This window comes from Ammospiza nelsoni, chromosome 9 (assembly GCF_027579445.1).
Source record: "Ammospiza nelsoni isolate bAmmNel1 chromosome 9, bAmmNel1.pri, whole genome shotgun sequence".
Classification (NCBI taxonomy): domain Eukaryota; kingdom Metazoa; phylum Chordata; class Aves; order Passeriformes; family Passerellidae; genus Ammospiza; species Ammospiza nelsoni.
In genome coordinates this window covers 6,491,374-6,506,586 of record NC_080641.1, presented here as the reverse complement: position 1 = coordinate 6,506,586, position 15,213 = coordinate 6,491,374, and the positions used below count along the sequence as shown (strand labels likewise).

The 15,213-nt window shown below is 60.0% G+C and overlaps 1 protein-coding gene across 5 annotated transcripts in view; it reads right to left on the bottom strand.

The window, feature by feature from the left end:
• Positions 1-171: 171 nt before the first annotated feature.
• Positions 172-15,213, bottom strand: part of LOC132076615 (myomegalin) — a 36,429-nt gene continuing 21,387 nt past the window's right edge. For 2 of the 5 annotated variants that reach the window (XM_059477766.1, XM_059477761.1), the window contains 26 exons: positions 14,682-14,760; positions 14,074-14,162; positions 13,788-13,904; positions 13,235-13,372; positions 12,815-12,927; positions 12,067-12,194; positions 7,709-7,797; positions 7,465-7,613; positions 7,048-7,363; positions 6,789-6,957; positions 6,565-6,681; positions 6,012-6,486; positions 5,202-5,437; positions 4,928-4,979; positions 4,350-4,564; positions 3,997-4,191; positions 3,254-3,460; positions 2,976-3,101; positions 2,757-2,876; positions 2,490-2,667; positions 2,284-2,408; positions 1,972-2,073; positions 1,290-1,846; positions 1,080-1,218; positions 932-978; positions 172-743 (listed from right to left, as the gene is read on the bottom strand). In XM_059477766.1, the coding sequence (XP_059333749.1) occupies positions 711-743; positions 932-978; positions 1,080-1,218; positions 1,290-1,846; positions 1,972-2,073; positions 2,284-2,408; positions 2,490-2,667; positions 2,757-2,876; positions 2,976-3,101; positions 3,254-3,460; positions 3,997-4,191; positions 4,350-4,564; positions 4,928-4,979; positions 5,202-5,437; positions 6,012-6,486; positions 6,565-6,681; positions 6,789-6,957; positions 7,048-7,363; positions 7,465-7,613; positions 7,709-7,797; positions 12,067-12,194; positions 12,815-12,927; positions 13,235-13,372; positions 13,788-13,904; positions 14,074-14,162; positions 14,682-14,760 (4,311 nt within the window). In that variant the 3' untranslated portion in view covers positions 172-710. The remainder of the gene's footprint in view (positions 744-931; positions 979-1,079; positions 1,219-1,289; positions 1,847-1,971; positions 2,074-2,283; positions 2,409-2,489; positions 2,668-2,756; positions 2,877-2,975; positions 3,102-3,253; positions 3,461-3,996; positions 4,192-4,349; positions 4,565-4,927; positions 4,980-5,201; positions 5,438-6,011; positions 6,487-6,564; positions 6,682-6,788; positions 6,958-7,047; positions 7,364-7,464; positions 7,614-7,708; positions 7,798-12,066; positions 12,195-12,814; positions 12,928-13,234; positions 13,373-13,787; positions 13,905-14,073; positions 14,163-14,681; positions 14,761-15,213) is intronic. The other 3 variants (XM_059477763.1, XM_059477764.1, XM_059477762.1) reach the window with 3 other exon arrangements.

Below are 15,213 nucleotides of genomic sequence, written 5' to 3'. Positions count from 1 at the left end.
CTTGCCTGGTATTGGAGGGGGGTCCAGAAGAGCAGGAAAGGGAGCACACAGTGCAGCACAGAGCTGCCCTTGGGTGGTTAGGGTAGGGCACAGAGCCACCCCCTGGGGACAGCCTTTGGCACCTTGTGCTGCGGGTGGTTTGGGGAGGGGGAGCACGGCTGCAGACAGGCATGCCAGAAACACCACAACCCAAAGGAAACCTTTATTGGGGACTCTTCAGCCACTGAACAGAATATGGCATTTCTTACATCTTCCTCCTGCGCTGGGGCCCCGACACGGGCCGAGTCCCCAGAGCGCATTTCCACTAGCTCTGTCTATATACATATACATACATACATCCACAAGCAGGGACAGGGACTCATCGGTGTACAGAGGGGACCAGGTCCCAGGGCAAGGTGTGCTCATCATGGGGGGCGCTGTGTCACCCCAGTCTGAGCACAGAGGGTGGAAGGGAGCAAGTGCTGAAGCATGGGCCAGACAAAGGCCAAGCCAGCAGCTGCTGCTGCCATGCCAAGCAAAGGCTGGTGGAGGGCATGCAACCACCACAGCAGCCCAAACCCACTAACTGCGTAGCTCTGGACACCCCAGACCACTTTCACTCCAGCCCTCAGAGCAGCAGGGATGGGATCCACTCCAGCCCTCTGGCACAGCTCAGCTCAGCAGCCAGTGGGCTCTTCCCTGCTGGCCATTGCTCCTTGCCCTGCACGGGCTCACGCAACAGGCAGGGCCTGCTGGGCCTTCACCTGGCAAGAGACAAGACATGGCAATGAGGAAGAGCACTGCTGTGCCCTGGGGACATGGACATGCTGGCTGAGGACAGACAAGAATGTGTTCCCCCCATGCTTCACCCAGCTAGCCCTCAGCACTCTAGGACAGCCACCGGGGGTGTGTGCCATCTGTGTCCATCCCCAGGGCATCAGAGCAAACTCACCTCCAGGTTTGTCCTGGCCTTGCGCAGCACGCTGTGGGTCCTGGTCACTGCAGGAGAGAGAGATGGGGTCAGTGAGGTCCCTGTGCCACAGAACCACATGGGGCACGTGGGGAGCAGGCCAGCTTGGCTGTGCCACCCGAGCACGTACGCTGGCTGACGATGAACTGCTCCATGCTGTCCTTGAGCTGGGCTGTGCAGCGCAGCCGCCTGGCCGTGCTCTGCAGAGCATCCTCCCTCTCGGAGAGCCGGGCCCGCAGCGCCGCGATCTCGCCCTGGAGCACCTGTTCCTGGGACAGGGCCGGGGGATGAGCTCTGAGCACCGGCCCCAGTGCCCCGCCGGCCCCCAGCCCCTGCTCACCTTGCCCTGGTGCTGGGCAGCGCTCACGGGCAGCACGGTGCTCCAGAAGGCAGCGAGGAGGGACACGCACTCCTCCAGGATGCCGTGCAGAGTGCTGGCGCTGCCCCACAGATGCCCCTGCCCCGTGCCCGTCCATCCCTGCGGGAGAAGGGTGCGGGAGCAGCTGCTGCCGGGGCACCCCCATCCCGCCGCAGCCGGGTGCTCAGCCCGGCACAGCTGGGCAGCATTCCCTGGCCTGGAGGCTCCCTGCCTCCAGCTGCCCCTGCAGCCCTCGGGGCTGCTTGTGGGCTCGGGAGCCATGTAATGCTCTGAGGTGCACCGAGGGTCTAGCCCCCAGCTGCTGCCTGCCCCGTCCTGCCCACGCTTTACCTCCTTTGCCGGGAGCGGGCAGTTGGGCAGGCCGAGTGCTGGCCGTGTGAGACACATCAGCTCCCGGGCCAGGGCCTTTCCCTGCACCATGTGCTGCTCCAGGGCTCGGTACGTGTCCAGGCGCCCGACGACATGAGCCCCCGTCAGTCCCTCGCTCTTCCTCAGCAGCACGTCTGCCCCGCGGGGCTCTGTGGAGCAAGCTGGGTTAGGAGAGGAGCACTGCCCGCTCCCCTGGTGACCCCCCTGTCCCGTCCCGGGCACTCGACTCTGCTCTGAGCTCTCCAGGCTTGCTCAGCAGTTCAGCAGAACCCACCGTCCATCCGCCGGAGCACCGACGTGCCGGAGGGCAGCGGGGACAGGAGGGGAGCTGCTGAGTTAGTGCCAACATCGCGCACTGGAGGAGATGGGAAGCAGCCTGGAACAAGAAACATCTGAGCCCCTGTAGATAGATGTGGCTCCGTGCCTGGGGCTGCTGGGGTCCTGCCCTCCCTCTCTGCTGCCAGCAGGGCCACTGTGTCCAACCTGCTGCCCCAGGAGAAGTGTCTGGGAGCACCCAGGGGTTGCAGAGGGGCCAGGCACCCCAAGGGCAGGGGCTGGGCAGGGATAGCGTGCGTGGGTCCCATACCTGCTCGTGTCTCAGCAGAGGGGCCCGGGAGGCTCTCATAGACGTGCAGCTCCGCACGCAGGGTCTGCAGGAGCAGGCGCTGCTCCTCACTCTGCTGCTGCAGGAGCGTCACCGAGTGCTGCAGCCTGCAGAGGTGACACGTGGGTCCCGTGCCAGCCACCCCTCCCAGTCCCGTGGCCCCAGGGCCACAGTGCCCCAAACCTTACCTGTTGTTGTCCTCCTGCAGAGAGCGCCGCTCGTCACGGAGCTGCCGGACGCTCTCTTGGCACTCGGAGAGCTCCTCCGCCAGCCTCCGCTGCTTGCCACGCCTCTGGCCCAGCTCGGCCTCGGCCTCCCGTGCCCGGGAGCAGGCAGCCACCAGAGTCTCCTGCACCCGTGCCAGCTCTGGGGACAGAGAGCACGGAGGTGTCACTACCGCCCCACTGAGGCAGGGCCCTCCGGGGCTCAGCCCCAGGATGCTGGCCCGGCCCTACCTTGGGAGAGGTGGTCCCGTTGGAGGCGCAGGGTCCGGTTTTCCTCGTGCAGAGCCTGGTTCTCCCTGCTCAGCTGCAGCCCCAGCTCCGGTGTCTGGCCATAGGCATCACTGGGCAGTCCTGCGGAGGGAGCAGTGCTGGGTGTCTGTCCCGGTGCCCCGCTGTGCAGGGGTGAGCAGAGGGCTGTGCACGGGCCCGGCCCGCGGCCCCAGCCCGTACCGCTGCCCTTGCCGGCCAGGCGGCGCTCCAGCTGCTCCCGGAGCCGGTCGTTGGTGCAGATGGACTCCTCCAGGCGCTGGCGCAGGTTGCGGATCTCCACCAGGTGTTCCTCCAGCAGGTCTGCCCCTGCCACAGCCAGGGACACAGCTCAGGGCAGGAAGGGCTGTGCCGGCCCCTCTCCACAGCAGAGCCCTGTCCCGCAGCTGTTGTGGTGCCGGATCTCCTCCCTGCACCCCACAGGCGGGGGGATGCCCTGTGCTCTCCACCATGGACCATACCTGTCAGCTTCTGCCCACAGGGGTACCCCGGGGGCAGGGCCCCATAGAGCAGCTGGCCGGCCGGGGGCACTTCCCAGAGGCCGCGGGGGAGCTCAGCCGGGCCCTGCAGGGCTCCATGCTGGCAGAACGATGCTGGGGCTTTGCTGCCCTCTCCAAAGGGGCCCAGTGGCACTGTGGGCTTTGCTGGTGCCATGGGCAGTGTCACACCTGCACACACAGGACAGCGGGAAGGAGGAGAAGGACAATGAGCAGGTAGGAAGAAGGGGGCAATGAACTCCCTCATCTGCTTTCCCCTCCCTTGTTGCTCTGCTCAACAGTGCACTCCAGTGTCCCCATCACTGACCTCCCATCCCAACCAAACCTATTCCCCCTGAGGAGCAGGGGCTCTCCCAGCACTTGATGATTACATGACACAAGTTTGAGGGTCTCAGCGCCACTCCTACACAGCACCTCACCAAATCAGCCTTTTCCTAGAAGGCCTGGAATGTGCCAGTGTCTACACCTAGGGCTAATGCTGTCTTGGGATGGGCCTCTCCAACCCACCAGGTCCTCTCTACATGAAAGCCACATATTCCCACTGTCCCCAGCCAGAGCAGTGGCACCCAACCTCAAAGCCATAGCCCTGAGAAGAAGGAGGAGATCCAGGGCAGGACATGCAGGTCAGAGAGGGTGGGGATGATGTGTCACAGCACAGCATGCAGGGCAGGCAGGAGCAAACCCAAGCCACGAGGCAGTGTGCTCACTTTCTCCAAGCTGCCTCCGGAGCACCTGCAGTTCCTGCTGTGCCTCAGCCAGGGAGCAGACAGAATTGCCACAGCAGCCCAGGAGCGCCGGGGCCGCAGGAGGAGGGGGCCCGGCAGGGAGGAAGGGGGACAGCCCGGGGGCCAGGGCAGGCAGGGGGGCACTAACGGGCTGGGACAAGGAGCCAAAGTGAAGGCCTAGAGACAGGAGAGACATGGAGAGAGAGAGGTGTCACAGGGGCTCTGGCTCAGCCTGGCAGAGACCCCTCCTCCCTGGTGCTCTGGGGACCCTGGCACAGCCCGAGAAGCCAAGTCCCTGTGTCCAGAGGTGCTGCAGCTGTGGCCCCTGGTGGTACCTGTGTGTTGGGCAGGCTCCTCGTGGCACTGGCTGTACTCGCTGGCTGCATCCCCATCGGAGCAGGGCTCCAGCCCCTCGGAGGTGAAGGATGAGCTGCTGGCAGAGTGGGATGACTCCGAGGGTGGGCAGCTGCTACCTGGGGACTCAGAGCGCTCCTGCAGCTTCACCTCCAGGCTTTCAATCACCTTCTCCTTCTGGAGCTCCTGGCTGAGCCTGTGGAGACGGCCCATCACCAGGTCTGAGCTCCATCCCACAGCCCTTTCCTACGTCATCCCCCATGTGCTGTGTCCCAGTAGTGATGCACGGCTGCTCAGAGATACAGAGTGCCCACGGGGCTCGCCATCCCCAGAGCAGAGCAGCCCCACCCAGGACATCCACCTGGGGCAGACACCCCGAGGGCTCAGAGATACAGGGTGCCCACGGGGCTCGCCATCCCCAGAGCAGAGCAGCCCCACCCAGGACATCCACCTGGGACAGAGACCCCGAGGGCACCCTAGACTCCCACCCCAAGAGCAGTGATAACCTCAGGGTGCCCATGCCAACACATCCCACAAAGCCTTCCTTGGGAACAGGTACCTCTGTGCCAGGAGTTTGTGACTGGTTTTATCCTCCCCGTCTTGTCGATCTCCTGAGAAATCAAGGCCAGAGAAGAGCCAGTCAGTGTCTCCATGCCCCAGGATGCTGGTCCCACACAGAGCCATAGCAGGACAGGACAGCCCAAACCAAAGCAGGTATCCCACACAGCACATGATGTGAGAGCGCCTCCTGCTCTTCACCCATCAAAGCATCCCTTCCTGACCCACCACAAGCTCACCACACCCAGCCCCACTGCCCCCCTAGAGGTGCTTACTGATGCCCAGCTTGTCGCTGAGCCTCTCAGCCAGGTTCCTGCCCTGGGCCAGCTGCTCCCTGAAGCCCTGGCCCAGGTAGTAGTCGATGTCAGTGCCCCGGAGGAGGTCCTCGAAGGAGCGCAGGGCGTCCCGCAGGTGCTGGGCCAGGCCGCGGCTCTGCCCACGGCCCTCCCGCAGCACCTGCCGCAGGTGGGACAGCTCCCGAGCCTGGGCCTGGATCAGGGAGTTGTATCTCCTAGGAGAGATGGGCAAGCTGGGTGTTCACAGGGCAGGCAGGCCCGCTGGGAACACAGCAGGGATGAAGTGCCATGGTGTGGAGACCCTGGGGGGGCATTCCCTGGTCTAGGGAGACACAAGAAGCTTCCCTCATAAAGCTGTTAGACCCCATTGGCTCCTTCCCCTGTTCCTATGTCTGTTCCTGTGTTCCTGAGCCACTCCTTCCCTATTCCCTGACTGTCCCTCACCTTTGTAGTGCCCCAAGACCAGAGTCAGCCCCCAGGACCCTGTAGAGAAAAAGTGAAACCCTCTGGGTGTGGGTGCTGGGACCTGAACATCTCGCTGAATAAAACATCTGTGGATATTATGCAAAGGTCCTTTTTGCTTCCTTATCCTGGACTATGCTAGCAATAATTCAGACTGCTACACCATGGAGGGAATCTGTGCATCATCCACGGCTGGGACCCTGCCCCAGCACACAAACACGCCAGGAACCTGCCTGCAGGCAAACCAAGCAACAGGGAGCCACCAGCCTCGGGCAGCTCCTGGAAATCGCTGTATCTCCCCATGTGCTCCAGCCCCCAGGGCCATACCCGGGCCAAGTGGCAGAGTGCAGCTCCTTGGGCAGGGCGGCTCCGTGCTTGGCCGCGGGCAGCTGTGCCTCGAGCAGGGTGACGCGGTGCACCAGGCTCTGCAGGTCGCGGTGTGCCCGCAGCGCGGGTGGGCACAGCGCGCCGTGCCCGTCCGACTGCCAGCCCTCGTCCTCGTCCGTCAGGCTGTGCGCTGGGGACGCCAGGGCCTTGGGGGCCGCCAGGGGCCGCTCAGCACTCGAGGTGTAGCCGCTGGTGACGGAGATGGAGCGGGCACGGCGCTGCAGGCTCTGGATCACCTTGTTGGCATTGAGCAGCTGGGCCTTGAGGTCCTGGATGTGCTGGTGCAGGGCCTCCACATCCTCCAGGGCCATGGTTTTCTGCGCAGTTTTGCCCACTCTGGACATCCCTGGCTGGCACGGGGACCCCAGCTCCTCACCCAGGCTGGTCTCACTGAACACATCTGGCTCCTCGCACTCTGCAGAGGGCACAGCGTGTCACTCCTCTGTGCCAGGGGGCAGAGCACAGGGATCCCCGGAGCCCTGGCTCTCCTTACCTGGGCTGGTGGTCTCGTCACGGTCAGCCTCGGTCTCACTGCGCCCACAGGTCTCGTAGCCCAGGTCCTGGAAGTCCACCTGCACTTGCTTGCTGAGCTGCTGTGCCTGAGGTTCACCTGCTGGGCAGCGCCATCAGCTCAGGGCCCCCGGGCAGGATTCACCACCCCTGCCCCATGCACAGGGCTCAGAGCACGCCCCCACCCCACCCTGGCCTTTCACTCACGGAGCAGGACGTGGTATTTCTCCAGCTGCTCAGCTTGTGCCCGCACCGTGGCCTCCGATGCAGCGAGCTTGTCCTGCAGCTCCTGGCACTGCCTTTGTTCCTGTGCCGCCTGGGAGCGCAGCTCTGCGCCCAGCCCGGGCCAGCCCCCGCCGGGAACCGAGCCCTCCGCCTGCCGGAGGGGAGACGGACTGTCAGCTCCGCATTTCACCCTCATCCCCAGCTCCATGCTCATCTCCACCCCGGTTCCCTGCGCACTTACGTGGCTCCCGTCCCCTCCGCCGAGGCTGCCAGGGCAGGGTCTCTTGGCCATGTCCCCCTGGGCTCGGGTCTCCAGCGCGGGGCGCTTGGTGGGCACCGCTCCCCTCTCTGCCGGGAGCCCCGGGCAGTCCCCGCTGCCTCCGCCCGGGCGGTCCCCGAGGGCCCCGCGGCTCTTCCGCGGCAGCCGCCGGGGCTCGGGGGCCAGAGCGCTGCCCAGCCCCGGCTCCTCCTGCTCCCCGCTCTCCAGCAGCGACGTGGCCTCACCCATCCGCTCCTTCAGCTCCGCGTTTTCCAGGCACAAGCTCAGCATCGCCTTCCTGGGGGCACAAGGCACGGTAAAGGACGGGCAGAGGCCGGGGTGATGCAGGGTGTCCCCTCCGGCCACTGCCCCCCCGGCTGCAGAGCCCAGAGCTCTTGCCTGATGTGGGACACAGAGGAGAAGCCGGCTTCCTCCAGCTGCGCCTTCAGCTCCCGCAGCTCCTGCTCAGCCCGCAGCTCCCGCTCGGGCACGGTGGGCGCTGTGCTCCGTTCGGTGCCCCCATTGTCCTTGCGGGCCCGGGGATTGCTCTAGAGGCACAAAGGGTGACAGGGACGCGGTTTGGCGGTGGCGCGATGCCCGGCTCCGCCACCCCCGCTCCCGGCGTGGCGCTGCCCCGACTCACCTGCTGGGGTGCCAAGCCTCGGGCTGCCTCCTCCTTCATGCTGTCCGTGAAGTTGGTGCTGCCATCGGTGTGTGAACCTGCGGCCTGACCTGGGGACAGCACAGCACACGGGGCGCTCAGAGCAGCGGCGCTGGCAGCGCTGTCTCTGTCCCCTCCTCCCGCGGGTACCCACGGTCACTGCGGGCAGCCCCGGGCCGGTGCCTGCTCTCACACACACCCGGTGCTGGGCCGAGCTTCCCCTGCTGTCCCTGGGGGCTGCCACCCCCTCCCCGCACACTGCACCCTGTTCTGGCCCAGAGTGAGGGACGGGACAGCCCCGGGGATGGGAGCACAGCAATGGCTCCTGCCCCATCCGCACCTTGTGCTTGCTGCCCTGACAGACAGACAGACAGACAGACAGACACACCACCCACCCTGCAGCCACTCCACACGCCACAGCAGCAGCAGCAGCAGCACAGGCTTGGGCAGGGAGCCCCGCTGGACTGCCCAGCCCGGGGGAAGGACTGGGTTGCACACCCCACATCCCCTGCCCAGGAGCAGCCACGCTGCCCTCAGTGCCCAAGCCGTGCTGCCAGGCATGGCCTGGGGCTCCCTGCAAGCCCTGTGCTGGCTTGGCAGAGCTAAAGGGACACTTGTGTCCCTACATGTGCACAGAGAGCTTGGGCAGAGCTGGGGTCACGCTCTTCTGCTTGCACACAGCTCTGCTCCTGTGCCCTTGGTGCCAAGCCTGGGTGAGGACTCAAGCCCCTTGTCTGGGCAGCTGGGACACGGCTGTATCCCCAATCGCTGTCACAGACATCTTTTATGAAAAATCCTTTCCTTAGGATTTTCCTCCTGAGAAGCTGACAGGCCTCAGGAACAAAATGTAAACATTGATTATCTGCTGCTGTGGAATGCAACAGGTGCATCTGTGATTGGTCCCATGTGGTTGTTTCTAATTAATGGCCAATCACAGCCCAGCTGGCTCAGACTCTCTGTCTGAGCCACAAGCTTTTGTGTTATCATTCTTTTTCTATTCTTGGCTTGCCTTCTGATGAAACCTTTTCTTCTATTCTTTTAGTATAGTTTTAATATAATATATATCATAAAATAATCAATCAAGCCTTCTGAAACAGGGAGTCAGATCCTCGTCTCTTCCCTCATCCTCGGACCCCTGTGAACACGGTCACAAATCTCTCCTCTCCCCAGGGGAGAGATATTTAGACAGGGCCCAAGACTGTCCCCTAGAGCTGTGCAGGGCCAGGTTCCACAGCTGCCTGTGCACCAAAGGAGAGGTAACTGCTTTGCCTGTGGCCAAATCCATCAACTCTGGAGCTGCCAGGCAAGGCAGAACACAGAGCAGGGGAGCACAGAGAGATGCTGTCAGGAGAGATGCCAAGCATCCCTGCTGAAGGAGAAGCCAGCAGGGATGCATGTGGCTCTCAGGAAGAATAACCTAGCAGCACCCAGGAAGGTGCCTTGCAGTAGGGCAGGCGTTTGCACTGTGCTCATAGCTGGGGACACGCTCAGGAGAACCCTGTGTGCCACGAGGCTGCAAAAACGTGGGGGCACCCCACTGCTGAACCTGGCTAGACACCATCCTGCACGGTGGAGCCTGTCCAGGGAAGCAGCCGTGTCCCAGGGAGCAGGGACAGCCATCACTGCCACACAAGGACAGCCATCACTACCCCAGCGAGCAGGGACAGCCATCACTGTCCCAGGGAGCAGGGACAGCCACCACTGCCACACAAGGACAGCCATCACTGTCCCAGGGAGCAGGGACAGCCATCACTGCCACACAAGGACAGCCATCACTGTCCCAGGGAGCAGGGACAGCCACACAAGAAATGCGGTTCTGGGAGCGAACGGCTCGGCGGCAGCAGCAGCGCAGGGAAGCAGCAGCTCCTGTAGGCGGCACTCGGCACAGCCAGAGCTCAGCCAGGAGCCCCAGGGACAGAACCAGAACGTGCCGGCGGCTGAAGCAGCCGGGGCGGCAGCAGTGCCTGCCTGGGGGTCCGGAACGGTGAGGGGATCAGACCGTCGGCCACAGACTTTGCTGGGGGCTGAGGGCCACCACAAGGCTCTCTTTGGGTCGCCGTGGCCGAGGGACCACAGTAGGGTCATACAGCTGCTCTGAGAACCAGCCCTTGTGCCAGGACACAGCATCCTTCTCACCACTGCCCACAGCTCCACACGGCTCCCCGTGCTCCCGGGCTGAGTAAAAGGGAGCGCAATTCTCAAGGAAAAAGGACCCCAAACCCAACTAAAAGCAAGGGGCAGAGCAGGGAGCCGGCTGAGGAGCAGAGATGTGTGCACACAGGGCAGCTTGCCCTGGATGATCACCATGTGCTTGAGCCCCCACCACAGCAGGAGCACATCAGGCTGCTCAGCTCTGTGTGCCACCAGCACAGGAGACAAGAGATGCGGCCACAGCTCTGCTTTCCCACACACCCCTCAGGCTCTCAGCCCAGCCTGAAAACACAGAGGATTAGTTACATGCTTGCAAATTGTACACGGGACACAAGGGGCTGCACAGGAGCCTTCACACTGCTGGGGACAAGGGATAGGAAGCAAGGTCCTCAGGGAAGTTCAGGAGGAAGGAATGACTTCCACAAAGAGACAGCACAAAGCACTGCACAGTTTGACAGAGGGTGAGCTCAGGCAGGGAATGCTCAGCCAGGACTATCAGAGATAAGAGGGAGCCTTAAAGAAGAGGCCAGAAAAGCTGGGGGGCACGAGCCTAGGATAACACTGCCCCTAAGGAGCACTGATGCCAACAGCAAAACAGACACAGGGGAGAAGGGAGGTGCCTGAGCACCAGCCAAGACTTCTCTCAGGCCGTGCCAATGAGTCTGGGCTGGGCCCTGGGCTCCATGGCACCCAAGGGACCAGCTGGGCATCAGTGCCAGGATGGCAGGGGGACAATGGAAAGGTAAGAACAGGGACACAAAGGCTTCTACAAAGTGAGAAGCAAAAGGATGAAGAGAAGATGGTGCTACAGGAGAAGTGAGAAGAAGGGAATGAGATGAAACAAAGAAAGGAAAAGCTAACCAAGTCCAGAGCTGCCCAGCAGCTGCCAGCTGTGTCCCTTCGAGCCACAGGGGAAGTGCTGCAGTCACAGTGGGGCAGTGCTGCCCTGCTGGGTGCCAAGGGGAGCTCTGCTGCCTCCCAGCCCCGGGGGCACAGGGAGGAGAAGCCCCCAGGGCAGCACAAGGCACAGGTGGTGCCAGCTGAAGCAGTTGCAGGGAGCCATGCAGCAGAGCAGTCTCAGTGCAGGTGTGCAGCCCAGCACCACAGAGCTCTTCTGCTCTGCCTGCCCCTAGCTCAGCCTCCCCAGCAAGCACAAACAGATGCTCAGAGCTGCAAAATTTGCTCCTGCCATCCTGAGAAGTGAGTACAAGACAGCAGATCCACAGCCCACTGTGCATGGGAAGACCTGATGCTTGCAGGGTTGTTGCTACTGTTTTTCAGCTTTCACACCAGCCCCCACATTCCCAGAGAAGGTGGAAGAGGACCTGGACAAGGAATGCAGAGGTGCCAAGGGAGACAGACACCTCAGAAATAGGGTCCATGGCCCAAGGGGCACGTGGAGCATGTAAGGGATATGTACATGTTTGAGTAAGGGAGCAGACCCAGCCCAGACCCTGGGAGCAGGGACAGGTCTCAGTCCCCCCAAACCATCTGTCTAAAAGAAGAGGAAACTCTCCTATGAAGGCACTCACAAGTTAGGTTGAAACTACTTACAATTAGGAAAAAAAGCCAGTCAGTAAAATCATGAACACTGGAGTAGGATTTGGTTTAAGCATAAACTGAATTGCTGGTTCTACACTCAAGTCTTGTGTAAAAGGCCCAGGCAAGTGTCCCCAGGTCTTGAATTCTCATCTCTGGAACACATTTCTCCAGATACACTGTCTCCCTTTGGGCCAGCCACCATCAACCCAAGGGGTGGGTGTCACTGGGTAAGAAAAATGGTGAGGGAATACAAAAACTCACACTCATGCACTTGGGAGATGATAGAAAACATCTGGTGTTTCCTTCAGAGATAGGGAATCTTTATTTGGCCCATGGTGGTTGCAAAAGAAGGGAGATAGAGGGGAATAACTAAAATGGAATGATTTGAATGTGCAAATACATCAGTGGCCACCAGGGTGGGTCAGACAGGAACGTACACGAGACACAGGCGGATTGCACTGATCGCCGTTTCCAAAGCAGCTCAAAAATAAAACAACAAAAGAAGCCCTGCACCAGTTCTATCGTACCACAGCAAGTACCACAGCTCAGTCAGTGACACAGGTTAGTGAACCGTTTCCGAGGCAGCAGGCGGGCCAGTGCTCAGAAGGCATGCTGGGGTACGACTGTCACACGCTCCTGTTCCCCACCTCCTATGGCGCCCTGCGTCTCCAGCCTGCTCAAACACTCCAAGCTTCTTCCAAGGGCTTCTTCCAGCTGTCCCCGCAGCTCGTGGACCCCTTCCAGCTCCACCTGCAGGGCGTGGTCTCTCGCAGCGCTGAGGGAAGAGGGTTAGGCCGGCTCCGCCCTCGGACACCGAGCCAGGCACAGCCCCGGGGCTCCCCGGCGGCTCAGTCACCTCCTGCCTCACCTCCAACCTCCCCGGAGCACAGCCACCCCCAAAAACGGTCCCAGCCCGCGGCAGGGGCCTGGAATCGCAGCTGTTCTGCAGTACTTTCCCAAGCACTCCACTTATGTGCTCCCTGGCTATCAGGTAGCTCAAATATCCCAGAGGCTGCAGCCCTGTGAAGGGCAGGGGATTAAATCAGGGGACAGGCCACTGCCTGGATAAGCACCTAGAGGGATCCTTATCAACCCAACAGTTGGCTGAGAATTTGTCAGCAGTCTCTGAAAGGTGGCCAAGTGTGGGTGGGAAACTGAGCTGGGAAAAGATAAGTCAAGAATAGAGATGGAAATCTCATGGCAATGGGGGGAGTTTAGGGAGCCATTAAAGCCACACAGTGCAGCCTCTTCAAGGGAAAAAGGCAGCCTAAAACTTGGAGTCTCAAAGAGGCATTTGGCTGATCCTTTGCCTAGAGTCCCTCTAAAACTGAAAACTCTCAGACTTGCCTGCCCTGGCAGAGTAGGGCAGCACAGGGCCAAGGCAGCCTCACTTACCTGTCTGGGTGTGTGTGAAACTTCACCAGGCTGCCATAGAGCTGCCTCTCTGCCTGGAGAGCCTCATTTAAGCGATTCCTCTCTGCCACCAGCCCTTCCAGCATCAGTAACAACTGCTTGGAGAGAAGAGACAAGGTGCAGCTCTTAAACAGAGACAGAAACCAAAGGAGGTTATCTAGCTGTCACTGACAAACTGGGGGTTCCCTTTCCTCTCTTGCTTGTGTCCATGTCATCCCTGGACTCCCAAAAGCCTCTGCTCTTTGGACAAGGGCTAAAGAAAGCTGATCTTCTCCTCTGTATTCCCACAATCACACACAGCCAGCTTCCAAGAACAAGCACATCCTGGCTGAAAACAAAGCCTCATACCCGAGTGCCAGCAGAAACTCAAACACACCCAAGCCTGCCCCACTGGCACATTACCTGTTGCCTTCTGTTTCCAGCAGCCTCCTGTCCTTGGGACTCTGCCACAGCCACTTTCTCCCGAAGCACCAGCACTTCTTGTGTCAGCCTTTCCATGGCTGGAATTTCTTCAGGATCCACCAGCTGCATCTGCAGATCCTGAAACCCAACCAACAGCAGGAGAGCTCAGTGAGGAAGGGATCAGTAACAAAGACAGCTGCACCTTTGCAAACCTCCCTGGAATGCAACTGCCAGAAGTTTCCAGTGTTTGGAAAGATCCAGGTCTTCAAAGGAAAAAATACCAGAGCACTGAGAGTGGATTAGGCACAGACCAGAGTGCTCAGTAAGAACCAAGAGGGGTGCACTCTGATTAAAGGGCTTGAAACACCAAATAAGAACAGTCTGGGGGTTTGGGGCCTTCGCCTTCTGGCCAAAGGAACCTGAGAGCTGTAGGCAAACCAGCAGCAATAGCATCTGGTATAGCCAGCCACACTGCTCTGAGGATGTGGGGAACAAAGAGACTCCTCTGCAGCATTCTCAGGTGGAACTCCCCCAGCCCAGCACAGCATCTCACCTTGATGAGCTCCTCTTTCATCTGGATGGTTCTGGTCAAGGACTCAATATCTGAGGCCTGCACCTGCAGCTCCTCCTCCTGTGTGGCCAGGACAGACTGGAGAGCAGAGAGCTCCCGCTGCAGAGGGAAGAGAACTGCTGAGAGCCAACACCCCCCTGCAGGACACTGCCCCCCATTTCTCACTGGGGGACCCTCACAGGAGCAGGGTCCAAAACCTCCAGTGAGGGGCAGCCCTAAGGTCTCCCAAAAGCAAAGGAGATCAGCACAGGCTCCATCACAAGCTCACCCTGCTTTCCCTTTCCTTCTTTGCCATTAGCTCCAGCTCCTCTTTGGCATTGACAAGATCCTTCTCCAGCTCTGCTGCTGACATTGTAACTGCAAAGACAGCTTGGTTACTGCAGGAAGACCGTGTGCCAGTTCAGACCTCAGGATCACACACAATAATCCCTCTCTGGCAAGACAGGGCCCTGGTGCTTGTGCTCCCTATCACACTGTTTCTCAGTAAATTATTGTCTTCCCTGCTTGGTCTTTAAACAGCAGCCAAAAGCAATGGCAACATCACAGGCCTGCTGTCCTACCCCTGGCAAAGTTCATGTGTCCTGGTCCCAAAACAGTTACACATTTGTCTCAGCTCAGCCTGAAACAAAGTCAAAAACTGTCCAGTGGGCAGCATCAGATCTTGAGCAGAAACTCCTCACCTCAAACCCAACAGCAGCTTTCTCTTTCCCTTACTCCCATCCTCAGACATCACCCAGAAGACAGGCAGAGCTTTATTTCAAAACTCTCTTGTTCAAAGTTCTCTACTCTTCCTCAGTTTTATGTAATCATGTTTCCCCCACAGCAGAAAGCCCTGGTCATATTTGGGGACCTCAAAAGATGCTGTCCCACACTCACCTCCCTCTGTCCTGCAGCTGCTGTCTTCTTGTGGGGATGCAGCAATGACTGTAGCTCCATAAGCTCTTTGCAGTATCTCCTGAAAACATAAAAGGTTTGCATTTTCATGGGGAACACACAGCTTCCCCAGAACTCCAGGACTGCAGCTGGTTGTTGTGCTGACACCTCTAAAATGTGAACAAACAATGAAGGGGATGTAGCCTGGCAGCAGGAACAAGTGAATTGCACCCAGAAGTTGTACTTGTGGGGAAGAGGGCACTGGCCTTGTTTTATTTGGCACTGGAAGCTGCTGGCATAAAGTGTCTTCACAGTAAAGATTAAACAGGTTTCATCAATTGCAGCAAGACCATCTTTCAACTGAGACTCATCTTTATCTCAGATGTGGCCCAAAGAGACCATGCAGGAAGGAAAACACGTCCCTGGAAGTCTCTAGAGCTGGGAATAGAAACCTGTTTACAGCTGCCTAAAAACATTCAACAAGTCAGCTCATCAGTAAACCATTAACAGCTGCTCAAGTGGGAGCCATGGCATA